Here is a 27,905-nt window from a genome sequence, read left to right as displayed (position 1 = left end):
TTCCAAAGCTATAGTTTCAAGGATGCAAGCAATATTTTAAAATTATACTTCAAAAGGTTATTATTGCAGAGCTCTTTAAGGATTAACTACAAGCAAAAAGCAACATCCTTAACGCTTTAATTCCAATGTTCCTAAATCAACCAAGGTTAATTGCAAACAAAAGATAGGTTCAAAGGCCTTCTTCCATGCTTTACTTTCCTCAGTTATTGTTAGAATTTGTTTTTATAACTGTCCCATGGTCGGTCTCCACACATCTCACAATCACAAATACACACGTTGCCTGTGTGTACCTGACACCAAACACAGCTTTGTATTTCACAATATTCATTTAAATATTCGCAAAAAGCCAATCGTAAAATACGTATTTTTCACAGAGCCAACCCTCGGGGCTGCAGCACGCTCAGTTTTCCATCCTGTCCCCGCTCAGTGATGCTGTTCCCCCGCAGGGACCGGGCTCTGCCCCAGCCCGGCTCGGCTCGGCTCGGCTCGGCCGGGTCCGGAGCTCTCCCCGCGATCAGAACTTTGCAGGCTCCCCCTCCTTTTCCTTCTCTGCAGGGTTTCTGCTCCGAACGCTCCGGGTTTCCTGTTCCCAGCTGGGCAAGGGGAGGGACTGCCGGCCCTGGGGCCTCGCAAGCCGAGCTCTGCCTCCAGAGAGGAGGAGGAGGAAGAGGAGGAGGAGGAGGATGGGTCCGTCCCCCCAGCCCTTGCCCGGCTCCATGTCCCGCTCAGCACCGACACCATCCTCATCCTCACCGCACGGGAATGAAGGAGCAGAATCTGGGCTGCCAGGTCAGGGAGGGGGAATTTAATCTTTGGGGCAAAGAGGCTCTGAAAAGACTGAAGAAGCTCTGAAGATATTGAAGATGTTCTGAAGATATTGAGGAAGCTCTGAAGAGACTGAAGAAGGTCTGAAGAGACTGAAGAAGCTCTGAAAACATTGAAGAAGCTCTAAAGATATTGAGGAAGCTCTGAAGGTATTGAAGAGGCTCTGAAGATATTGAAAAAGCTCTGAAGAGATTCCTCTTTGCAGTCGACAGTCCCGGGGAGGATTTTCCAGCATGCAAGGGGGTAAGGAAAAGTTCCAGTTCATCGCCCCAGGCGCTCCAGGGTCCAGCTGCTCCCTAGGGCAGGATCCTGCCCCTGCCAGGGGCACAGGGTGGGTGAGAGGATGGGAGCTGAGAACGCTGCAGTGGGAGAGCTGGCAGAGAGCTCTGAGGGATCCCTGGGCTTCTGGCACAGCCCAAACTGCCAAAGCAGCTCTAAGGCACGTAAAGCTGAAGTGGTTGCAGTGATTTGGTGGGAATGAGAAAGAAAATTGAACTGCTTCCAGACAGGAATAATGTGGAATTGTCAGAGAGTCTGGTGGAAGCGTCACCTGAGTGAGTGCAGAGCGTGGTGACTGCTCCAGCACAGCCCTGGGCCTCCAGGGAATGGCTGGGAATGGTTGGGAGTGGTTGGGAGTGGTTGAGCGTGATTGGGAGTGGTTGGGAATGGTTGGGAATGGGAACAGAAGCAGTGGAAGGTGTTCACGTGTCCTGATGCTCTCCCCAGCAGGAGAGGGGAAGGAGGATGAGGAGCTGGAGGATGAAGAGCTGGAGGATGAGGAGCTGGAGGATGAGAAGCTGGAGGCTCCTGAGGCTCCGTCAGCCAGGAAGAGCCGAGGCTCAGGAGCAGCAGGAGCAGGGTGGGCGTGGGGAGTGGTGTTCCACTTCTTCCTGGTGAGTGGGGAATGATCCAAACCCTCCCAGGGCTGGGGCTGGGGCTGGGGCAGGGGGATCTCCAGGACAGACTGACCCCAGCACAGGACAGACTGACCCCAGCCATCCCAGGGCACACCCCAGCCATGCCATTCCCTGTGGAATGCCCCCTGCAAACATCTCAGTGAGGGACAGGAGGGTCCCCTTGCCAGGATGGCTTTTCCCTGGTCAAACACATCACCCCAAAGGAATGTCAAACCCCAAAAGAGTGACAAACCCCAAAGGAATGTCCTGTCCCTTCAGCAAGAGCATGATCCCACCTCAGGCAGTGAGGGACTGACTGGGAGCTGCACTTGGGTGCTCTCTGGGAGGACCTGGCATCTCAACACCCCTTAAAGCCACTCATTCCCTGTGCCCCAGGCTTTATCTTCCCAGCAGTGATGAACCAAGGAGTTGTGAAGCTTGGAGAAGCCCTTTAAGGTCACTGAGTCCAACTGTGAAAAGGCACCGTGCCCCAAGCTAGGAGAGCTTTCCTCCCTTCAAATCCACCCCGAGTAACTCACTGGCAATCATTAACCCCCTGCCAGCAGGGAGACAACTGGAGTTAAAATCCAGGACACAAACTGGCTGTCCTTTGCCCCTGTGGCAGAGAAATCCTGGGAAACTGCCCCAGTTAATGTCCATCCCTGCTGCCCTCATCCCCTCCCAGTGAGCTCCACACTGATAAATTTGACCATTGCTGCAGTACTAAAAAATAACTTCGAAGATAAAAGCATCCTATGAAAACTGAGCTTTAGGATGGGAGGGAAAGGGACAGGGAAAGGGGAAAGAAAGGGGAAGGGGAAAGGGGAAAGGGGAAAGGGGAAAAGGGAAAGGGGAAGGGGAAGGGAAGGGAAAGGGAGGGAAATTTTTTCCTTCCCTTTGGAAAATCAGTTTTCAAAGAGTTTTCTGAGGGTCTGCTGAGGCCAAACTCAGCATGGCCACCCCCAGCCCACCCTGCTGGCATTCCCCAGCACCAGCTCAAGTGTCCCCCTTTGTTTCTCCCACACCCCCACAAAATGAACAGAAGGAAAAGCTTTTCCTCCCTCCTGGTGCCCTGTGGCACCTCCCCTGCACCCCCTCTCCTCCCAGGTCAATGTGCTCGTAATGGGGATGCTCAAGACCTTTGGGATTTTCTTCGTGGCTTTCCGAGAGGAGATGGGGGGATCCTCAGAGCAGCTCAGCTGGATCGGCTCCATCATGTCCTCGCTGCGCTTCCTGGGAGGTGAGCTCCTGTCCCAGGGCCCTGAGGGGGCTCTCTGCACCCCATTCCCACCCCATTCCCATCCCATTCCCACCCCAGACTGCTCCCAGCTGGACATGGCTGGCACCCACACGGGTCTGGGCAGGAATGTGCTCTAAACACTGGGATGTTCAGATGGGATAGTGGGAAAAATTGGGAAGAAATCCTTTCCTGTGAGGGAATCCTTCCCTTGTACAGGATTATATATTAGGATGTGGAGGGATTCTTCATCAGGAACTGGATTGACAGGACAAAGGGGAATGGGTTCAACTGGAAAAAGGGAAATTGGGGTTTGATATTGGAAAATCCTTTCTTTATGATTTTTCCTCCTGAGAAGCTGAGAGGCCTCAGGACCAAAATGTAAACAATGATTATCTGCTGCTGTGGAATGCAACAGGTGGATCTGTGATTGGGCTCATGTGGTTGTTTCTAATTAATGGCCAATCACAGTCAGCTGGCTCGGACAGAGTACAAGACAGCTGCCCTTGTTATGATTCTTTGACATTCTATTCTATTCTTAGCTTAGCCAGCCTTCTGAGATGAAATCCTTTCTTCTATTCTTTTAGTATAGTTTTAATGTAATATATATCATAAAATAATAAATCAAGCCTTCTTAAACATGGAGTCAGATCCTCATCTCTTCCCTCATCCTGGGACCCCTGTGAACACCGTCACACATTCCGGCTTTACAACTTTCACAAAAGTTGTGGAGTTTTGATTATCTCCACAAAACACTGTGTCCCCATGGCTGTGTCCCCTGTGCTGAGCTGTGTCCCCAGAGCTGATCTGTGTCCCCTGTACTGATCTCTTTCCCCTGTGCTGTGTCCCCAGGGCTGATCTGTGTCCCCATAGCTGTGTCCCCATGGCTGAGCTGTGTCCCTGTGTTGATCTGTGTCCCTGTGATGATCTGTGTCCCTGTGTTTCCCTCGCAGCCCCGCTGGTGTCCATGCTGTGTCCCCAGGGCTGTGTCCCCTGTGCTGAGCTCTGTCCCCAGGGCTGTGTCCCCATGGCTGATCTGTGTCCCCATGGCTGATCTGTGCCCCCATGGCTGATCTGTGTCCCCATGGCTGAGCTGTGTCCCTGTGCTGAGCTGTGTCCCTGTGTTTCCCTCGCAGCCCCACTGGTGTCCCACTGCTGTGCCCCCAGGGCTGTGTCCCCACGGCTGATCCGTGTCCCTTGTGCTGATCTGTGTCCCCATGGCTGATCTGTGTCCCCATGGCTGATCTGTGTCCCTGTTTCCCTCGCAGCCCCGCTGGTGTCCGCGCTGTGCTGCCGCCTGGGAGAGCGCCCGATCTCCATCCTCGGTGCTGGGCTGGTGGCTGGGGGCTGCCTGCTCAGCACCCAGGCCACCAGTGTGCCCTTCCTCTGCTTCTCCATGGGCTTCCTGCTGGGTGAGATGGGCATTGTTATAAATCAGCTCCTTCAGCCTTAAACCTGGGGAAAAGGGGGGTTTGTTCTGCAAGGTTTTGTTCAGGTGGAGGAGCTGAGGTGATCAGGGGCAGGATCAGGAGCTGTGCCAGGGGAGGTTTGGGTTGGATATCAGGAAAAGTTCTTCCCCGGAGGATGCTGGCAGTGCCTGCCCTGCCAGGGACACCCTGTGCCCCCAAACACAGCCCAGGGCCCTCCTGGGTTGGTGAGGATCAGACACTCATGCACAAAGCTGTGCCAGGGGAGGGCTGGGTTGGATCTCAGGAAAGGCTCTTCCCCAGAGGGTGCTGGCACTGCCCAGGCTCCCCAGGGAATGGGCACAGCCCCGAGGCTGCCAGAGCTCCAGGAGTGTTTGGGCAGCACTGCCAGGGATGCCCAGGGTGGGATTTGAGGGTAGGGTTGGATGTGATCCTGGTTGGATGTGATCTTTGTGGGTCCCTTCCACCTCAGGATATTCTGTAATTCCATGAACCTTCAGTTGTGGTTCCCCAGCATCTTTCAGAGCATCCTCAGCTCCTTTCTGTGACACACCCTGTGAATTCCCAAAGCTTCATGCTCAGAATAAAACACCAGTTCTAACATCCCAGTCCCAACCAACCTTGATATTTTCCTGGACCTACACGGATCCTGGCCTTTTAAAATCCCTTGTAAAAGGGCAGAGCCTCCCAGACACCAAACCCACCCACCAAATCCCGCTCTCCCTTGAGTGTGAGAGCAGAAATCCTCTCCTTTCAGCCAGGGACTGCCAGCCTGGGACAGCAGCACATGGAACCCCTTTTGGGCCTGGAAGGGATTTGTGCCTTCCCTTGGCCTCAGTGGGGGTTTCTGAGGAGGAGCTCTCTGGGCTGGGTTTCTGCAGCCTCCCCAGGGGTCAGAGACATCTCTGCCATGGGGCACCACGAGTCTCTCTGGGGTGGGAACCTTTATTCTCATTTTCCCCCTTCCACAGGGATGGAGTTTCTCTGTTGTGGGACCCCCTAATTCTCATTTTCCCCTTCCCCAGGGACAGGGTTTGCCTGATGGAATCTCTCTGTGGTGGGAGCTTTTATCCTCATTTTCCCCCTTCCCTCAGGGATGGAGTCTCTCTGTGGTGGGAGCCCTAATTCTCATTTTCCCCCTTCCCTAAGGATGGGCTTTGCCTGGTGGAGTCTGTCTGTGGTGGGAACCTTTACTCCCATTTTCCCCCTTCCCAAAGTTTCTGTGGTGGGAGCCTCTCACTCTCATTTTCCCTTCCCCAGGGATGGGCTTTGCCTGATGGGATTTTCTCTGTGGTGGGAGCCCCTGATTCTCATTTTCCCCCTTCCCTCAGGGATGGAGTTCTCTGGGGTGGGAGTTTCTTACTCTCATTTTCCCCCTTCTCTCAGGGATGGGTTTTGCCTGATGGAGTTTCTCTGTGGTGGGAACTTTTATTTTCATTTTCCTTAGAGATAGGCTTTGCCTGATGGAGTCTGTGGTGGGAGTCTCATATTGTTTTCCCCCTTCCCACAGGGATAGTCTCTCTGAGGTGGGAGCATTTACTCTCATTTTCCCTTTCTTAAGGATGGGCTTTGCCTGATGGGAGTTTCTCTGGGGTGGGATGGAGTCTCTCACTCTCATCTCCCCCCTTCTCTCAGGGATGGGGTTTCTCTGCGGTGGGAACCTTTATTCTCATTTTTCCCCTTCCCATAGGGATAGGCTTTGCCTGGTGGAGTCTCTCTCTTGTGAGAGCCTCTAAGTCTCATTTTCCCTTTCCCCGGGGCTGGGCTTTGCTGATGGAGTCTCTCACTCTTATTTTCCCCCTTTCCCCATGGATGGGTTTTGCCTGCTGGAGTTCTCACTCTCATTTCCCCCTTTTCCCCAGGGCTGGGCTTTGCCTGGTGGGAGTTTCTGTGCGGTGGAAGCCCCTAATTCTCATTTTGCCCCTTTCCCAGGGCTGGGCTTTGCCTGTCTGTACCAGGCAGCTGCAGTGGTCACAGCCAAGCGCTGCCGGGCTCGCCTGGGGCTCAGCAACGCCCTGGCCCGCTCGGGCATGGGGCTGACCTTCCTCATGGCCCCCTTCACCCAGCTGCTCATCGAGGCCTATGGATGGCAAGGTGAGAAGGCACAGGGTGCCCACAGCAGCTGTGGGTCCCTGGCAGTGCGCAAAGCCAGGCTGGATGGGTTTGGAGCAGCCTGGGATGGTGGGAGGAGAACCAGAACCATCCCATGGCAGGGGTGGGATGGGAGCAGCTTTAGGGCCCTTTCCAACCCAAACCATAATGTTTTTGTTCCCTGCCCTCCAAATCAGCCGCCCCCAGCCTGCAGAGGCACCCAGCTCAAAGCTGCCAAGGGTTCTGTAAATTCCAGCTCCGTGCACAGGAAAAAATTAATATATAATATATAAATTAATTTCAAGGAGCCAAAACATTTCATTGACAAGGAGCTTGCCAGTGCCAGGGTGATGCACAGCCTGGATTGCAGATCCCTGCTGCTGTACAGAACCTTGCTTCTCACTGAGCATAAAACAATCCCTCAATCCCCTGTGGCTGCCCCGGGATCCCTGGAAGTGTCCAAAGCCAGGCTGGAGCAATCTGGGACAGTGGAAGGTGTCCCTGCACATGGCAAGGGTGGAATGGATAGGCTTTGAGGTCCCTCCCAACCCAAACCATTCTCCAGGATATCTCTGAATACTCAGGATTCTCTGATTATAATTTGGCACCATTATAATTTGGAATTTCTCTCTGGAAGGCATTCAGAGTTTCAAACTCCTTCCTCTGAAGGCAGAGAAGCCTCTCCCATCCCAGTCATTCCCACAGCTGCCTTAAGAACACAAACAGATTCCAGTCTGGATCAGCCCTACACGGGCAAAGTCCTTCCAAAGCTGCAGCTGGATCCTGTTCCTTCCAATTCATCAGCTCTGAGAGGGAATTTGGAGAGATCTGGAGGCTCTAAGAGGCTCTTCCTAAAAGTTCAGCACACCAAGGAATGATTCTTCCTCTTCTAGGATAGTCTGGGGACATCTTGGTAATAATTAAACACTTTATCAGTCATTAAAATCAAAACACAGATCTCAGAAATCAAACCCAGAAATCCTTCATTAAAATCAGAGTCAAAGCACAGATCCCAGAAATCAAAACCAGAAATCCCTAATTTTACTGTAGTGTTTCAAGACCATCTTGAAGGTCCATCATGAGGAATGAGAAAAAGCAAAACATCCCAGAGGTCGCTGTGGATTTGTTCTGTGCATCACAGCAAAATGAACTTCCAGCTAGAAAAGCAGGAATAAAATCCCTGTTTTGTTAACTCCTCCAGAAGGAGAAGGCAAACAGAGCTTCCTCCATGGTCAGTGAAAATCACACTCTGTTCTAAAATGCCATTTCCTGCTGCTCCCCCCCTTTCCAACCCAAGAACAAACCCCCTTTTTCCTCCCTTCAGGCACTCTGCTGATTTTTGGAGGCATCATGCTGAACCTGGTGCCCTCCAGCATGCTGCTGTGGCCTGCCAGCCCCCAGCTGCCTCAGAAATCTGCCAAAAACCAACACCAGGGGTCTCCAGGGGCAGAGAAGGATCCAGAAACTCCTGGTGGGTGTTCAGATGGAAGCACCCGGAGGGAATTTCAGCTTCTCCATGCACAGGAGAGACTGGTGGTGCCCCATGGCAGAGATGTCTCAGAGCCAGCAGATCCATCTGCCTTGGGAGAGCTGCAGAAAGCCAGCCTGGAGAGCTCCTGCTCAGAAACCCCCACCAAGGCCAGGAGAGGCCACCAAACCCCTGCAGCCACCGCAAAGGAACCTCCTCAGCCTCTGCTGGACTTCTCCCCGCTGAAGGATCCCGTTTTCTACATCTTCACCTGGTCCTTCCTCTTCAGCCACCTGGCCTATTTCGTGCCCTTCTTCCACCTGGTGGCCAGAGCCAGGACCTTGGGCTTGAGCAGCAGGGATGGCTCCTACCTCATCGCCGTGGCTGGTAGGCACAGGGACCTTCACACCCCCAGCCCACAGGAAAACACCCCAATTCTGCCCAGAAATGGGCCCAGATGTGTCCTGGGATGGATCCTCCTGGGTGCTTCTCCCAGGGCCAGCTGGATGATCCCACATCCTCCCTGCTCCCAAAAACCCCAAATCTTCCCTTAAAAGGTGCTCTGTGCCCACCACAATCCCTGCTGGGCTTAAACCCACAGGCCAGAGGGGCATCCAAAGCCCTCCAGCTTGACCCAAAAGGGAGAAATTCAATAGTGGGGGAAAAACCTCCCACATTAATGAGGATCCAGGCATTTGGATTGGCACGTCCCAAACTCCAAGTGGGGAAAATGCAAGGCACAATCTCCAAAACCCAAACCCATGCCTGGCTTTGAGGCACATCCCCCAAAACCCAAACCCAAAAATTAAATTCATGCTTGGGTTTAAGGCACACTCCCCAAAAACCAAACCCCAAAACCAAACCCATGCCTGGTTTTAAGGCACATTCCCCAAAACCCAAACCCCTGCCTGGCTTTAAGGCACACTCCCCAAAACCCAAACCCTAAAACCCAAACCCATGCATGATTTTAAGACACACTCCCCAAAACTCAAACCCCAAACCCATGCCTGGTTTTAAGGCACACTCCCCAAAACCCAAACCCCTGCCTGGTTTTAAGCCAGGATTAACACTAAAGCCATGCTGGGGTAAGAAAGTGGCTCCAGCCTGAGTCAGCAGCAAATATTTTATTGTACAAAAATACAAAACTTTTATTTCTGCAGTGCTGGGGAATATTCAGCAGTGTGGGGTTGTGGAGGTGTTAGGATTCCCCAAGAATTAATGGGATATTTGGGATTAGGAGTGGGAGGGACACAGGGCTCAGTGGGACATGAGCTCATTCAAGAGCTCTTGATCTTTGCTTCATAAAAATGTACCAAGAAATCTAAAAAAAAAGCTCTCAAAACCTAAACTCTCAAAACCTAAACTCTAAAAACCCCAACAACTAAAAGGCTGCTGAGCCTCTAAAATATCTGGGTCTAAAATGTCTATAAAACGCCTGGGGTTTTAGAAAAATTAAATTTTAGAATTTAAATGATTATAAAATAAATAAAAAAAAAATTAGGGTTAGTATAAATATTCAAGTGTAACACAAATAATGTATAAAAATAATATAAATAATATATTATAAAATACTGTAAAATAGAACTATATTAGAAAATATATGTAATATTGTATTATAATGTATAGTAAAAATAGAAAAATATAAAAAATATGCAAATACTAAATAATAAATACAGTAATGTGAAAGTATAATTTACCTATATGAAATACACTTATAGAAGTTAATATAGTAATAAATAGAAAAAATATAATATAATATTATATTATACATGTATATTATATTAATTATATTACTGATAATAAACTATAATTGGAATAATACAGAACATTATGAATATAAAATATAAAATAGATAAATTTATAATATCTAATAAATTTATATGAAGCAATAATATCTAAAAATATCTCGAAATGACACTATTTCAACATTACACAAAGTCAATATATTACATATACTAAAAATAATAAATAAAATACTATAAAATATAGCTAAATTTATACCTAATAAATGTATATGAAATAATATTATATAAAATATCTATAAATAGAATTTCTATATTACACAAAGTCAAGTATCAATATATTACATATACTACAAATAATAAATAAAATACTATAAAATACTATAAAATAGAGCTAAAATTATAATATCTAATAAATGTATATGAAGTAATAATTTATTAAAAATCTAGAAATAATAGAATTTCTATATTACGCAAAGTCAAGTCTCCAATATATTACATATACTATAAATAATTAAAATAATTATATAAAATACTATAAAATACAACTAGATTTTTAATATCTAATGAATTTATATGAAGCAATAACATATAAAAATACCTAAAAATAAGAGAATTTCAATATTGCACAAAGTCAAATCTTAATATATTACATATACTACAAATAATAAATATAATCATATAAAACACTGCAAAATCCAGCTAAATCTATATATCTAATAAATTTATATTAAGTAATATATATAAAAATGCCTAGAAAAACCAGAATTTTAATACTACACGAAGTATCAATTTAATGCATATACTATAAATAATAAAAATGATAATATAAAATACTATAAAACATAGCTAAATGTGTAATATCTAATAAATGTATATGAAGTAATAATATATAGGAATATCTAGAAATAACAGAAATTCAATATTACACAAAATCAAATCTTAATATATTACATATACTACAAATAATAAAAAATAATAATATAAAATACTATAAAATCCAACTAAATTTATGATATCTAATAATTGTATATGAAGTTTATAGTATTTGTAAAAATAATAGTTTATAAAAATAATTTATAAAAATATCTAATAATCAATAAAATAATTTATAAAAAATATCTAATAATGTATGAAATAATTTATAATAATAATTTATAAATAATTTATAAAATAATAATTTTATAAATAATTTAAATTTTGACTAAGAATTTAGAAAAATAATTTATAAAATAATAATTTATAAAAAGAAATATAATTTATAGAAATATCTAAAAATAATAATTTATGTAATTTATAAATAATTTATAAAAATACCTAGAAATAATAGAATTTAAAGATGACACAAAGTCTCTGAGCGCTCCTGTTCCCTCAGGCATCACGGAGATGCTGAGCCAGCTGCTCTCGGGCTGGGTGGCCGACCACAACTGGACCAAGAAGTACCATTTCCATGTCACCTACCTGCTCCTGAGCGGGGCCACCAACCTGCTGGGGCCGCTGGCCACCTCCTTCCACCTGCTGCTGGCCTACACCGTGGCCCTGGCCACCTTCTGTGGGGGCTTCATGGCCCTGGTGCTGCCCGTGCTGGTGAGTGCTGATGGGCCCAACGGGGCTGGGGGGGTGATCCTGTCCCAGAACCACCCAGAACCATCCCAAAACCATCCTGGGACACCAGAACCATCCTGGGACAACCAGAACCATCCCAAAACCATCCTGGGACAACCAGAATCAAAATCATCCCAGAATCACCTGAGAGGGACACCCAGAACCAGAACCATCCCAAAACCATCCTGGGACACCAGAACCACCCCAAATCACCTGAGACACCCAGAAACAAAAACAGAACCATCCCAGAATCACCTGGGACACCAGAACCAGAACCATCCCAGAATCACCTGGGAGGGACACCCAAAACCATTCCAGAACCAGAACCATTCCAGAATCACCTAGAACCCTTCCAGAACCATCCCAGAATCACCTAGAACACCCAGAACCATCCCAAAACCATCCTGGGACACCCAGAACCAAAACCAGAACCATCCCACAATCACGTGGGAGGGACACGCAGAACCAGAACCATCCCAAAATCATCCTGGGACACCCATAACCATCCCAGAATCACCTGGGACACCCAGAACCATCCCAAAATTACTTGGGACACCCAGAACCATCCCAGAATCACCCGGGACACCCAGACCTGCAGCAGGGTTCCCCTGGACACCCCAGGGATGCTCCCAGGGCTGGAGCCAGCCTGGAGAGCTGGGAGTGCTCAGCCTGGAGAGGAGAAGGCTCCAGGGAGAGCTCAGAGACCCTGCCAGGACCTAAAGGGATCCAGATCCCCTTGGAGCCCCTTCCAGTGCCCAAAAGGGATCCAGGAGATTCCCTAAGAGCCCCTTTCAGTGCCTAAAGTGGATCCAGGAAGAGTTCAAAGCCCCTTGCAGAGCCTAAAGATGATCCAGGAGATTCCTTAGAGCCCCTTCCAGAGCTAAAAGGGGCCCCAGGGAGAGCTCAGAGCACTTCCAGAGCTAAAGGGGTTTCAGGAGATCCCCTTGGAGCCCCTTCCAATGCCCAGAAGGGATCCAGGAGATTCCCTAAGAGCCCGTTCCAGAGCCTAAATGGGATCCAGATCCCATTGGAACCCCTTCCAGAGCTAAAGGGGCTCCAGGAGAGCTGGAGAGGGACTGGGGACAAACGATGGAGGGACAGGACACAGGGAATGGCTACCACTGTCAGAGGGCAGGGATGGATGGGATATTGGGAATTAGGAATTGTTCCCTGGGAGGTTGGGCAGGCCCTGGCACAGGTGCCCAGAGCAGCTGTGGCTGCTCCTGGATCCCTGGAGGTGCCCAAGGCCAGGCTGGACAGGGCTGGGACCAACCTGGGACAGTGGAAGGTGTCCCCCATGGTGGGGTGGAATGAGAAGGGCTTGAAGGTCCCTTCCAAGCCAAACCATTCTGTAATAAATGCAAATATCTGCAATATCTCAGAGCTGGCTGGGCCCAGCTCAGCCCATCAGGCCAGGGCTGCTCCTGGCTCCCCTGGCAGGGGAACTGCTGTGCCCAGGGCTGTGGTGTCCCCTGAGCCCAGGGCTGCCTCTGGGCTCCCCGAGTGTCCCAGGGCTCAGCACCAGCCCTGAGCACCCTCACACTGAAGGGGCAGCTGAAGGATTCACACCTGAGTGAGGGGAGCAGAATTTGGGGCCTGGCCACTGCTGCTGCTCCCTCCTGTGTGGGCCCAGCCAAAGAAAATCCTCTGAAACACCAAATTATAAAAGAGATATTAAATACCTCTTTCAAATAATGAAATGTAGTGGGGTTAGATTAGATTTTAGGAAAAAATCCTGCCCTGTGAGGGTGCTGGGGCCCTGGCACAGGTGCCCAGAGCAGCTGTGGCTGCCCCTGGGTCCCTGGCAGTGCCCAAGGCCAGGCTGGATGGGGCTTGGACCAGCCTGGGACATTGGAAGGTGTCCATGGCAGGGGTGGAATGGATGGGCTTTGAGGTCCCTTCCAACCCAAACCATTCTCCCAGGATATCTCTGGATACCCAGAATTCCCTGATCCAGGCAGGGAGGCCCCATTATAATTTGGAATTTCTCTCTGCAAGGCATTCAGAGTTTCAAACTCCTCTGAAGGCAGAGAAGCCTCTCCCATCCCAGCCATTCCCACAGCTGCCTTAGGGAGGCAAACTGTTTCCAGGCTGGATCAGCCCTACAGGGGCAAAGTCCTTCCAAAGCTGCAGCTGGAGAGGAAATTCCACAGGAAAAAAGAATTAAATAATCTCTTGTGCTTTAAAAAAAAAAAAAAATCAATTAATCTCTTGTGCAATGCATTCCTATGAAGCCAATCACCAATTATCCATTTTGGTTTCCAAACAGGTGGATCTGGTGGGTGTGGAGAAGCTCCACAGCAACCTGGGCTTTGCTGCTTTCTTTGCAGGGATAGCAGCCATGGGAGGACCCCCTCTAGCAGGTGAGTGATGATTTATAAAACCCTCACCCACCCCAGAAATCCAGGGATAAACCATGCTGCTGCTTCACTCTCCCACAGGGATCCATCCCAGGGTGGGTTTTCTGTTCAAACAGAGAGAGAAAAAACCAAAAATCCTATTTCAGAAATGTATTTTTATAGGCAGGCAACATTTTCCTTGGGAATTTACAAAATCCAACCAGCAGCTTGGAAAATGCTGCCTGGAACAGAGAGAGAAAAAACAACAAAAATCCTATTTCAAAAATGTATTTTTATAGGCAGGCAACATTTTGGTTGGGAATTTGCAAAATCCAACCAGCAGCTTGGAAAATGCTGCCTGGAATATTTACAAAATGCTGCCTGGAATATCTGGAAAATGCAGTGAAGCCCCATGTGCAGAGCTCAGCCCTGAGCACAGCAGGGTAACAAGCACATTTCCATGGATTTTACTCCCAGTGGTGTTATTTTAACACTGAACTTGGACTGGAGGGACTGGAGGGGAAGCAAGGACAGACTGAGCAAGGTTCCCACCAGGCAGAGGCACTGACACACCAGGAGAAGCCTCAGTAATCTCTTGTTTTGACAGAGATTACACAGCTCAGCCACCACAGCTCTGGGCCCTGAGATAAGGAGCATGAAAAGCCTTTGCTCTTCTCCCTCTGCCAGGAAACCAAGGCAGCTGGGAGGATTTGGGAGATTTCAAGTGCTTAGAAAGGAGTGTCCAGCATCTCTAAGGAACAGGGGAATTGTTCTCATCCAAACAGCTTGGCCAGGACAAAGCTTTCCCTTCCCTGCAGCCCTGGGCAGCATTTGAGGGGGGATTCTGCCCCTCTGCCCCACTCAGAGCTGCTCCAACCCTGGGGAACATCAGGAGAACTTGGAGCTGCTGGAGATAAACCAGAGGAGCCCATGGAGATCTCCAAGGGTTGGAGCCAGGCTGGGAGAGCTGGAGTGCTCACCTGGAGAGGAGAAGGCTCCAGGGAGAGCTCAGAGCCTAAAGAGGATCCAGGAGAGCTGGAGAGGGACTGGGGACAAGGGAGGGAGGGACAGTGTCACTGTCATATTTTATTAAATATCCTGGCAAAAGGATTTTTCATAAAATATGACAGTGACAGGACAGGACAGAGGGAATGGCTTCCACTGCCAGAGGGCAGGGATGGATGGGATATTGGGAAGGAATTGTTCCCTGTGAGGGTGGGCAGGCTCTGGCACAGGGTACCCAGAGCAGCTGTGGCTGCCCCTGGATCCCTGGCAGTGCCCAAGGCCAGGCTGGATGGGGCTTGGAGCACCCTGGGACAGTGGAAGTTGTCCCTGCCATGGCAGGGGTGGAATGAGAAGAACTTTAGGGTTCTTTCCAACCCAAACCATAATTTTTTGTTCCCTCCCCTCCAAATCAGATGCCCCCAGCCCACAGAGGTGCCTGGCTGGAAGCTGCCAAGGGTTCTGTAAATTCCAGCTCCATGCAAAGTTTCAGCAACTTTCTTTCTATAAAAATTCTATTCTTTCTATAAAAATTAATATTCCCAATCAATATCCTTGGGCTGGTTCTGCTGTGTCTGTAGATGCAATTTCAAAGAGCCAAAACATTTCATTGACCAGGAGCTTCCCAGTGCCAGGGTGATGCACAGCCTGGATTGCAGATCCCTGCTGCTGCACAAGGTGTGCACTGAGCACAAAACAATCCCTCAGTTCCCTGTGGGTGCCCCTGGATCCCTGAAGTGTCCAAAGCCAGGTTGGATGGGTTTGGAGCAACCTGGGACAGTGGAAGGTGTCCCTGCCATGGCAGGGGGTGGAATGAGAAGAACTTTAGGGTTCTTTCCAACCCAAACCATCATTTTTCATTCCTTGCCCTCCAAACCAGCTGCCCCCAGCCTGCAGAGGCACCCAGCTCAAAGCTGCCAAGGGTTCTGTAAATTCCAGCTCCAAGCACAGGAAAAAAATGAATATTCCCAATCAATATCCCTGGGCTGGTTCTGCTCTGCCTCTGGATGCAATTTCAAGGAGCCAAAACATTTCATTGCCAGGGTGATGCACAGCCTGGATTGCAGATCCCTGCTGCTGTACAAGGTGTGCACTGAGCACAAAACAATCCCTCAGTTCCCCTAAATCCCCTGGCACAGCAACACAGCAGGGGCTAAACACCCTGGCTGTCACTTATCCACACTCACACTGCAGTTAAAAAAGTTAAATTTCCATCCAGCTGCAATATTTCTGCACTAATGAGAAGCTTTTTGCTCTCTGCAGTGGATTTGTAAAGCAGGTTTCCTGCAAAAAGCTTTCCACAGAAATCGGGCTTAAGGCAGGTGGGATAAATAAAGGCCAAATAAAGCCAAGGAGCAAAACAATTCCTGATCCATCTCATTACAGGCAGAGCAAGATGGAAACAATCCAGAGCTCAAGGATCCAAGATAAATTCTGCAATTTTCTCTTGCGATGCAGTTTTAAGTGCGAAAACTGAGTGAGATCAAAAACTCCTGATGAAATGTCCAAAACCATCTGCTCCTTGCAGAATGCAGGATTTAAATACTCTGTGAGACCCTGGGATTTGGTGCTCTTACCTCCCAAAAAATTTGAGTTTAAAATTACAATTTCATCAAACTCAAGTGTTCTTACACAGTGGAAATAATGATGATGGATAATGAGAACTGCAAAGGTTAAAATTGCCTAATTTAAATATTAGACCAAAGCCAATGCAAGGAAAAGATGACTTACCTGCAAATCTGTTCAGCTGAAAGCCCTGAAATCCAGGGCAGGACCCAAAGGGAATGTTTGGAGTCTCCTTCAGAGCTCCCCATCCACAGGCACCTCTGGATGCTGAAATAACCCAGCCCAAAGCAGAATAAACATTATTTTGGCAGCCTGGAGCAAGCTGAGGAGAGAAGGGCACAGTTTGTTTCCACAAGCAGTACAAATCACTGACTCAAAATGCAAAAGAGCTGAACCCAAGCATGTAATGCAAATTCTAGAAAAGATTCCAGCCCCCAGAGGACAAACTGCAGTCCCAAGAAATTTGGGTGGCGAAAAGGGAGAGGATGGAGTCATCAAAAGCTCTGCTGCCACACGTATTTAGATGTTTGCTAAATTTTACCTTCTCCTTCCACTGAATTTTACTCCTCGGGGCATCAAGAATAAATAAAAATTCTGATTAAAGATCAGCAGTGCCATTTAAACAGCCTGAGCCAGCTGGTAGCAGCAGCAGTGCTGGGAATGTTTGGTTTGGATTTCATTGCTGGGATTTACCAGCATTCCTCACAAAACTGCTGCTTTGCTGGGGTTTGAACACCACAAGCTCCCAGTTCAGCTTTCTGCAGCAGGAGTGATTATTGTTTTGTTTTGGAAATGAATTTGGGGCACAGAGACTGGAGTTGCTTCAGAAGGTTGGGCTGTGATGAAGTTGTGGTTGTGCTGCCAGTGAGGCAATGCTGGTAAATCCCACTGCACCTAAATCCCATCCAGCACCAAAAAAACCCAGGAAAAAAAAGAAAATTAAGAAATATCCTGAAGGATATTTTAAGAATTGCAATGAATCAGAGCTCTGCTGGAGCACTCTGTTCCTCTCACAAATAACTACGTCAGCATTTCTTTCCAAATCCCAGAGACTTCCAGGCAGCAGGAACAGAAACCCCTGGGAAGGAACCCCAGGGTCATGGGAGAGGCCCCCAGTGCAGCAGCAGGGCATGGATCCCACAGGGAATGGGTCCCAGCAGGGCCTGGAACCCAGGAGGGAATGGATCCCACCAAGAGGTGGATCCCATCATGGGATGGATCCCACCATGGGATGGGTCCCACCAAGGGGTGGATCCCAGCAGGGGATGGGTCCCATGAGGGGATGGATCCCAGAGGGTATGGATCCCATCTGGGCATAGATCCCACCACAGGATGGATCCCACAGGGGATGGATCCCACCAAGGGATGGATCCAAAGAGGGGATGTATTCCAACATGGGATGGATCCCACCAAGGGATGGATCCCATCAAGGGATGGATCCAAGGAGGGGATGGATCCTACCAGGAGATGGATCCCACCACAGGATTGATCCCAGCAGGGATGGATCCCACCATGAGGTGGATCCCAGCAGGAGATGGAACCCACCATGGGATAGATCCTACCAGGGGATGGATCCCACCACAGGATGGATCCCAGCAGGGAATGGATTTCACCACTGCCAAAGGGCAGGGATGGATGGGAGAGATCCCAACATGAGATGGATCTCACTACAGGATGGATCCCACCATGGGATGGATCCAAGGAGGGGATGGATTCCAACATGGCATAGATCCCACTATGGGAGGGCTCCCAGCAGGGGATGGATCCCACCAGGGGATGGATTCCAACATGTGGGATGGATCCCACTGTGGGAGGGGTCCCAGCAGGGGATGGATCCTACCAGGAGATTGATCCCACCATGGGAAAGATCCCAGCAGGGGATGGATCCCACCATGGGGATGGATCCTATGAGGGGATGGATCTCGTGAGGGGATGGAGCTCACCAGGGGATAGATCCCACTATGGGAGATCCCACCAGGGCATGGATCCCAACATGGGATGGATCCCATTATGGGATGGGTCCCATTATGGGATGGATCCCACCACGGGATTGATCCCACCAAGGGACGGATCCCATCCCAACAGGAGATGGATCCCACCATGGCATGGATCCTCCTCTCCAGCTGCAGCTCCTCCAGCACGTGGCTCCCAGGCCATCCCTGAGGAGCAAACACACACAGGGACTCCCCCTGAGACAGCAGTGAGCCAGGACAAACTGAAACTGGGCAAAAGCAGCTGTGCTGTGCTTTATAAACCCTTCTGTGGAAATCTACAGCAGGGAATGTCAGTGCCTCTGCCCCAGCACAGATCCCAAACCTTACTGGCACTTTCCCTGAGCCCAGGACCTCAGGGACTGCATCCTGTCCCTTCCTGGGTTTGAGAAGCCAAATTCTGGGTCAGATCTGCTGTTTCTGGACCTCAGGGACTGTATCCTGTCCTTTCCTGGGTTTGAGAAGCCAAATTCTGGGTCAGATCTGCTGCTTGTATGACTCAGGAACTGTATCCTGTCCCTTCCTGGGGTTAACAAGCCCAGGTTTGGGGCAGATCAGCCATCTGTGGAACTCAAGACTGTATCCTGTCCCGTCCTGGGTTTGAGAAGCCAGGTTTGAGTCAGATCTGCTGTTTGTGTGACTCAGGGAAGCCCATGGATGTGTGGATTCCATGGATGTCTGGATTCCATGGATGTCTCCAGAGGAATTGCATTTCACACCAGCAGCAGATCTGGCTCAGCTGCTGCCCCACACCCACCCACCCCACCCCACATTTGGGACTGGATTAGGGGTTTTATGTGCAGCAGCAGCATCTCCCAGAAGAATCTAATTTAGCAGAATCTAAAACTGCAGATTTTAGATTCAAAGAGTGGAACTCTCCACCTTTCAAAGTCCTGCCCAGAGCCCAGATGATTTGCCAGGACCAAACCCAACACTTGGAGGTCACTTTAAAAGGTGACCTGAACCCTCCAGACATTCCTGAGGCTCAGTGGAATTCAGCTTTTCCTTTTAAGTCCTCCCAGAGCTACTTTTATCAAGTTCACTTCCAGCTCCTGGCCTGGGGTGTCTCCTGTTAGAAAAAGGACATGAAACTGGGTCTGCTCACAGAAAACAAGGCTGGAGAACATCTGGTTTGCAGCCCAGATGTTGCAAATACCAACATGTGCAAGTCATCCCTTCAATCCAAGAGAATCTTCCATCAGCCACTTTTGGCCCACTTACTTAAACAGGAAAAAAAAAAATAAAAATCAGGGATTAAATTCACATTAAATTAGACACCATGTCCACTACAAGGATCAAAGTTGGCTCTGGGAAAAATGACCTGCATGTCATTTCCTTACAGGAAATGCTGCCCAGGAAGAGTTAAAATAATTTAAGGGAAATAAGGGAAATATCTGAGCAATTCTTAGATGAGAACACACATCCTTTGCCTCCCACCCACCTCCCTGAATTATTTTTTTCACTGAGAAAAATCCTCCAGCTTTAATAACAACCTTCTCTCCTGCAGGGTGGCTCTATGACTACACCCAGACCTACGCCTGCTCCTTCCTCTTTGCTGGAGCCTGTGCTCTCATCTCACCCCTTTCCTTCTTCTTCGAGCCTGCAGCCCAAAAATGGAAGCTAAAAAAAGCCAATTTGAACAAAACGTGAAGTTTTAAAGGCTGGGCTTTGATCATATCTACGTGGGAAAGCAATTGCCTGAACTGGGAAGGATCAACAGCAGCAACACTGAAAATACCAGAATATTCCAAAAGAATTGGAATTTTTGGATGTCAGATTCAGTTTGGATTGCTGGATATTTGTGGTGATTAAAGCCAGCTGAGAAATGCACAGTGTGAAGTGTGTGGGGGAAATGCAGCCCATGGCGGTGCCTCAGCTCCTGAGCTGGGTTTTTGTGCCTCTCAGATTGAATCCTCAGCTCTGTCCTGACTCACTCACCTGGTGGCATGAGCAGCTGCCAGAGATTCCAGCTCATTCTGCTCACTGGCCCTGGGGAGGGATGAGGGCAGGGAGATCCTTCCTTCCATGAGGGTCCTGCAGGAGCTCCTCTCTCTGGGGCAAGGATGCTGCAGTGGGGCCACTCCACATCCCAGCACAGTCATTGCCACAGCACACACGACCTGGAGGCAAAACCAGTTTAATTAAAGCCAGATAATATAAATAATATAATAATATAATATAAACCACAACACAGCAAAGTCAGAGACCAAACCCACCCTCCCCAGCTTCCCCACCCTCCAGAGACTCCTGTCATGGACATATTTTATGAAAAATCCTTTCATTAGGATCTTTTCTCCTGAGAAGCCTCAGAGGAAAAGAAAAACAATAATTATCTGCGGCTGTGGAATGCAACAGGTGCATCTGTGATTGGTCTCATGTGGCTGTTTTTAATTAATGGCCAATCATAGTCCAGCTGTCTCAGACTCTGGTCAGTCACAAGATTTTATTATAATTTCATTCCTTTCTATTCCTTTCAAGCCTTCTGATGAAATCCTTTCTTCTATACTTTAGTATAGTTTTAGTAGATCATTTTCTTTTAATATAATATATATAATAAAATAATAAATCAGCCTTCTGAAACACGGAGTCAAGATTCTCATCTCTTCCCTTGTCCTGGGATCCTGTGAACACTCCCAGGGATTCCATTCCAGAGGCAGCTCCAGTGCTGAGCCTGGATCCATCCAGCATCCCACAGATTTAATTTGGATGGATAAGACACAACATAGCAGCCTGGAATTTCTTTCCAGTAGTGAAAGTCCCATTTTTTTTAAATCTGGTATTTAAAATTATTATTGTAAAAAATTTGGTATTTGAAATAAGGATGGTAAAAAATTGGTATCTGAAATTATGATGGTAAAAAGTTTGGTACTTGAAATTATGATGGTAAAAATTTGGTATTCGAAATCATGGGGGTAAAAAATTGGTATCTGAAATTATTATGGTAAAGAGTTTGGTATTTGAAATTATTATGTCAACCTGGGATATTCATTCCAGCCAATGGCATTATCCTTCTTTTTACCTTTCCTTTTTTATTATTAATAATAAATAATATTATTTATTATTAATAATAAATATTAATAATATTTTATTATTACCTTTTCTTTATTAACAAATGATAAATATTATATTATATTATATTATATTATATTATATTATATTATATTCTCCTTTTAATTATTAAGGAGATTTAATTATCCTATTTTTTTTCTTACCCCTTTTATTCCTCATCCTTTTTTTTTTAATATGAAGGCAGCAAGAGACTTGTTTCCCCTATAGAAACACTCCCTTAAACTGTGAAACAGGTTATTTCAAGCCCAAAATGAGATGGTTTATATTTAATAAAAAGCTACAGAATACTTCAACAGTTTCAAGGAGCTCCAACACTGTCATAGGTAAGAAAATTCCTCTACAGATGATGGACCAAATCCAGCAATTACACAATTACACAGTGCCAAGGAAAATGTGCTTAAAACAGGGAAAAATTTCATGGAATGGGGAATCAGTGCTACAAACCAGATCATTTTTCATATGCTGTTTGACAGCTTTTCCTAGAAATCTGCAGGCACAAAATGCTTTGGGAATTGTCCTTTTCACTGGAACCATCATCAATTTATACCTGAAACCATCATCAATTTACACCTGAAACCATCATCCCTTTACACCTGAAACCTCAGCACCCACCACTCTGGGGCTGGGATGAAGCAGAGAATATCTGATCCAGGACAGGATCCCCAGTGGGGCATTTTCCAAGGCACCAGGATTTCTGGATAAAATTATTATTTCTGAGGTGTTTAAGGCACTGGGAGTTGCAGTGGGATGAACCAAACTCAGCCAATCCTGCACTGAGGCCTCAGCCAAACCCTTCTACAGCAGGGATTAAACTTGCATTTAAAAAATTTTGAGTTTTTACCTCATGAAACAATAAAGTTCCTTACTCTCACCAACTCAAAAATACCAGCAGCTTTGGTTTGCTGCTCTAACAGGAACCATGTGGGAGGTTTTCCAATCCTAAAGCTTTAGGATTTTAGCATTTCTTTCTGGAAGGCATTTTAGGATTTTAGGGTTTTTTTCTGGCTTTTTACAGAGTGGGACCAAAGCTCTGTGGGAATGGAAAAAGCCACCCCAGCTGCTCCCTCTCTACACAATTCCAACACTTTTATGCTCTGCTCTCTCCTGTAAATGAAGCCTCTGCTCAACACCTTCCTCCTTTCAACACAAGCCCTGTGGTATTTTCACCTCTTTTACCACCAAGAAACAACTCAGCAGGATGTGGTGTCCACACCTCCCACCCCATCCATACCCACTGGAATTATTTTATATTATTTATACATTATTTTAATTCATTTATATATATTATTTAAATTGTATATTATTTAATATACCTTTAAATATTTTTATAGAAATATTTTATCTACACATATTATTTCTATTTCATATTATTCCATATAAACGTTTATATATTAATATAGAATTATTTATTTTTATTCCATATAAACGTTTATATATTAATATAGAATTATTTATTTATACATATTACTTATATTTTATATCACTTTATAGATTTTATACATTTTATATATAGTTATTTATTTATACATATTCATATTTTCTATTATTTATAAATATATTTCTATATTTATAGATATATTTATAATTAACAAATATATCATTTATATTTTTTTATTTATAATTTATAAATTGTACACCCCTGCGTGTCCCGGCTACCAGCTGCAGGTTTCCCTTCCTTGTTCTGTATTCTGCCTCACTGAAAGGCAGGATACAGCTGCTAGAACATGGATTTAGGCATTTCAAAGTACCCAAAATAAATCTCTCCCTGTCCCGCACACTCTGTAGTCAGGCTCTGCCCTTGATAAAAATAATAATTTACTGAAAACCAAGGCTGTGACTTTCCCATCTGCTCCATCAAATCTCCCCTCCAAACCTGCAGGATCTTAAGGAGAGTCCTGCCCTCTCTCCATCAGAGCAATGTCACCAATTCCTTACCCTTATTTAGCAAAACTGGAGTTCTTGCCCCCCCAGTGTCACCAATTCCTTACTCTCATTTAGCAAAATTGGAGTTCTTGTCCCCACAATGTCACCAATTCCTTACCCTTATTTAGCAAAACTGGAGTTCTTGCCCCCCCAGTGTCACCAATTCCTTACTCTCATTTAGCAAAATTGGAGTTCTTGTTGCACCCTCTTTCCTTCTGCAGAGGAGCAAACAGCTCAGGAGCTCCCATTTCCCATATCCCAGCCCATGGATGGGCATCACCAGCCTTTATTTACCCCCAGAATAATCCTGCACAGGATTATTATTAATTACTGATTATTAAAGCACCTTTCTCCAGCCAAAATTACCTCTTGTCTATCCAAAAGTGTTGAGGAAATCAATGCCCACAGTGAGAAACTCCTGCACCATCCTGCCAGTGGGCTGGGAAGGGGGTGAATAGTCTTCAAAACTTTTGTTTTTTCTACTGAGCAGGCTCAGGCTGGTGGTCAAACACTCCTCTGCTCACACCTGGGGCTCAGGAGCTCCCATTTCCCACATCCCAGCCCATGGACGGGCACCACCAGCTTTTATTTACCCCCAGAATAACCCTGCACAGGATTATTATTAATTATTGATTATTAAAGCAGCTTTCTCCAGCCACAATTACCTCATATCTATCCAAAACTGTTGAGGAAATCAATTCCCACAATGAGAAACTCCTCCCAGGAGCCCTGCACCATCCTCCAGTGGGCTGGGAGGGGGTGAAGAGTCTTCAAATTTCTGTTTTTTCCACTTAGCAGGCTCAGGCTGGTGGTCAAACACTCCTCTGCTCACACCTGGGGCTGGGAAGGCAAGCACAGAACAGATGGTTCAGTTCCCCTGGCAGCTCTGAAAACCAAATTCATTTATTTACTAAATGCAGGATACAACATGTGCATGGGAGGAAGCAGCAGCGAGGATGGCAACACCTGCCCCAGGAAGGATTTTCCATCCCATTGAAGCCATGGTGCAAATAAATAATTTCCTAAAGATGTTTTTGCACAGTGAAGAACACCACAGGGCGTTCATGTGCGGGGTTGCTGGGACACAAATGAGGTTAAAATCTGCAATCTGAGGTGGACTACAAAATCCCTTTTGTCCCTGCTCCCTTCACAGAATCCCAGAATTTTTAAGGTTAGAAAAACCCTCCTGGATTGTCAAATCCCCACCTTGTCCCCAGCCCAGAGCACTGAGTGCCACCTCCAGGCATTCCCTGGGTACCTCCAGGGATGGGCAAACCTCCCTGGGCAGCCCCTGCCAAGGATGAGCACCCTTTCCATGGGGAAATTATTCCTGGAAATTTTCCCCTTATATTCCTTTAATTTTCCTTACATTTCCCTTAGAATCCCTTAATTTTCCTTACATTCCACTTACATTCCCTTTATTTCCCTTACATTCCCTTTATTTTCCTTACATTTCCCTTATAATCCCTTTATTTTCCTCACATTTCCTTAATTTTCCTTACATTTCCCTTACATTCCTTACATTTTCCTCATATTCTCCTTATTTTCCTTACATTTCCCCTATATTCATTACATTTCCCTTACATTCCGTTTCCCTTACATTCTCTTAATTTTCCTTACATTTCCCTTACATTCCCTTAATTTCCCTTACATTCCTCACATTTCCCTTACAATCCCTTATTTTCCTTACATTTGCCTTATATTCCCTATATTTCCTTACACTTCCCTTGAATTCCTTAACCTCCCTTACATTCCCTTCATTTTTCCCCTCCAAAGGAAATTCTTCCCTTACCCATCTGCAGCAGAAAAAAGTCAGCAGCAATGTCTAAAAATGATCCTGAGCATGAAAAATGCTTTGTGGAAGAGTGGTGCCCTCCCAACCATCCCTCCTGCTCCTGGGCAGGCAGTGGGGAACTGGATCCCTCCTGGTACCTCACAGGCACCATCTGTGGGGGGAAAAAATCACCAAAAACCTCCTGGATTTTTCCAAGATTTCACTGACAATAAATCAAACCCCTTGGAAAAGCAATGCCAGGCTCAGCACTGTGCCCTGAGTTACCTGGGGGACATTTTCCTGCCCATGCACATGGGATAATCTGCCATGGCCAGCTGGATCCTGATGGAAAATCACATTTGGAAGCACTTTAACCAGGATTCATTGGTTTAAAAACCTTCTAAAAATCATGGTGCAGAGAAACCAAACACGCAGGAATTCTCCAAAGATCCAGAGACCTGCAGGGAACCAGAGATGGCTGGAAGGAATCTGAGTGACCAAAGGAACCCCAGAACAGCCTCCAATTTTCACTGTACCCCAACAAGGACCTGCTAAAACACCTGAGCCCCATTGGGGAATAAACCTTAACAACTTCATTTAGATAATTATTTTTTTTGAGCACTGACAGATAGAGGATTGATACACTGAAACCTGATGAATTTTAGCACCACAGGATTAAGAAAAGAAGAAGAAAATATGGAATTGGCTTCTCCAACAAGACAAGGATCACCCCTGGGTTGTGCCATCCAGAGCTGGGCCGCAGCAGTGCCATCCCTGGGAAGGAAACGCTTCTCCATTGCTACTAGGGATTTACTCCAAGGTGTAACCCTGAAGGAGGAGCCTGGGCAGCCTCCAGGAGCTGCTCCCAGTGCCTGCCTGGCATCTTGGCAGGATTGATTTATGGGGTGGGCACCTGCTGGGTCTTAAACCTGCTTCAAGGGATGTGCCACATGCCAGGATAAAAAGCTGCTAAGACTCAGCTCGGGTCTATCAAAGCAAAGTCAGTGCAATCAGAGATCACAGCAGGAAGCACAGTGCATGCTCCACACTCAATGGAATTATTTTATATTTTATACATTATTTTAATTTATTCATATATATTATTTATATTTTATTTAATTTTATTCAATTTCTATATATCTATATAAGATATTTTATTTTTATAAATATTATTTATATTTTATCTTTGTATAAAATTTTAATATATATTTATTTCTAAATACTACTTATGTTGTATATTATTTTATAGAAATTTTTATATATTTTATTTATTTATACATATTATTTATATTTTATATAATTCAATATAAGTGTTTAAATATTAATAGATAATTATTTAATTTATTTCTACATATTACTTATATTTTACATTCTTTAATATAATTCTTTATATATTTTATATATCATTATTTTGTTTATCTATACATATTATTTATATTTTATATAAGTCCATATAAACTTTTATATATTAATATATTATTATTTATTTTATTTCCACATATTACGCATATTTTACATTATTTTATATAAATTTTATCTGTTTTATATATGATTTCATTTATTTCTACATATTATTTATATCTTATATTATTTTATAAAAATGTCTAAATATTTATAAATAATTATTTAATTTATTCATACATATGATTATATTTCTATTATTTTATATTACTTGTAAATATATTTTCTATATTTATAGATATATTTATAAATAATAAATATATTATTTATATATTTATAATTTATACACTGTACACCCCTGAGTGTCCTGGCTACCAGCTGCAGGTTTCCCTTCCTTGTTCTGTACTCTGCCTCATTGAAAGGCAGGACACAGCTGCTAGAACATGGATTTAGGCCTTTCAAATACACAAAATAAACCTCTCCCTGCCCCACACTCTCTGTGGTCAGGCTCTGCCCTTGATAAAAAACCCCTAAATTCCCTAAGAATTAAAAATTAAATGGGAGGGTTATACATTAGAGGGGAATCTTTGGTATCAGGTGTTTTGGATAGTCTGGGCCTCTCAAGTACCTCAGAAATGGGGAAAGAGAGAAGGGAAATGTGGGATATTGGGATAAAAAGGAGGCTGCATCCTCCAAAAATGTGAGAGATCCCAGGGAAATGCCCCATGGCCTCTCCCTTTATTGGAATAAAGCCAAAGGACTCCTCTGTCTCCTTTTTGGACACAAACCTCTGGTGTTTGTGGGTTAATTTTCCTGACAGCAGGGTGAGGGGTGACAGCTCTGGATTTAACTCCGTCCCTGGGATCTCCCTGGGAATCCCACATCCCTCAGAACAGTGACAGGAATAGCACATTTGTCTTTACAAACAAGCTGTGGGGCTGCTGGTAGATAAAACCAGCACTGGGAGATAAAAGAAACAATGGGAAGGATTCCACTGATTGATGAATGGAAAAAGATATTTGCTTTTACAAATAAACTTTAGGTTTGCTGATAAATTAAATTAAACATTGAAAGAGGAAAGAAACAATGGGGGAAACCCCTGAATTCCTTAAGAATGAAAAATTAAAAAGGAGGGCTGTACATTTGAGGGGAATCTTTGGTATCAGGTGTTTTGGGCAGCCTGAACCTCTCAAGTCCCTCAGCCAATGGGGAAAGAGAGAAGGGAAATTGGGATAAAAAGGAGGCTGCATCCTCCAAAAATGTGACAGACCCCAGGGAATGCCCCATGGCCTCTCCCTTTATTGGAATAAAGTCAAAGGACTCCTCTGTCTCCTTTTTGGGCATAAACCTCTGGTGTTTGTGGGTTAATTTTCCTGACAACTCTGGGTTTAACCCCATCCCTGAGATCTCCCTGGGAATCCCACACCCCTCAGCTGCCTGCCAGCAGTGAGAGGAATAGCAGATTTGTCTTTACAAACAAGCTGTGGGTCTGCTGGTAGGTAAAACCAGCACTGGGAGATAAAAAAAGCAATGGGAAGGATTCCACTGA

The 27,905-nt window shown here is 45.8% G+C and overlaps 1 protein-coding gene across 1 annotated transcript; it reads left to right on the top strand.

Annotated features, from left to right (window-relative positions):
- Positions 1 to 999: 999 nt before the first annotated feature.
- SLC16A4 (solute carrier family 16 member 4) lies at positions 1,000 to 19,847 on the top strand. Its single transcript, XM_054290837.1, has 9 exons — positions 1,000 to 1,068; positions 1,552 to 1,718; positions 2,829 to 2,961; positions 4,227 to 4,370; positions 6,318 to 6,479; positions 7,801 to 8,331; positions 11,062 to 11,273; positions 13,561 to 13,654; positions 19,697 to 19,847. Exons 1-9 carry the CDS (start codon positions 1,059 to 1,061, stop codon positions 19,837 to 19,839), a joined length of 1,596 nt encoding a protein of 531 aa, XP_054146812.1. The 5' UTR covers positions 1,000 to 1,058; the 3' UTR covers positions 19,840 to 19,847.
- Positions 19,848 to 27,905: the final 8,058 nt, after the last annotated feature.

The sequence above is a fragment of the Melozone crissalis genome, unplaced genomic scaffold, assembly GCF_028551555.1.
Source record: "Melozone crissalis strain CALT ecotype California unplaced genomic scaffold, PUWL_Pcris_2 ptg000086l_1, whole genome shotgun sequence".
Lineage (NCBI taxonomy): Eukaryota > Metazoa > Chordata > Aves > Passeriformes > Passerellidae > Melozone > Melozone crissalis.
Note: the sequence above shows the minus strand (reverse complement) of the source record. Positions and strands in the feature narration are given on the sequence as shown.

Bases quoted from the DNA above. Each gene is read 5' to 3' on its own strand.
- SLC16A4 (XM_054290837.1), top strand. The intron at 1,719-2,828 runs GTGAGTGGGGAA...CTCTCCTCCCAG, and splicing joins TGGTGTTCCACTTCTTCCTG to GTCAATGTGCTCGTAATGGG. The intron at 4,371-6,317 runs GTGAGATGGGCA...CCCCTTTCCCAG, and splicing joins CTCCATGGGCTTCCTGCTGG to GGCTGGGCTTTGCCTGTCTG.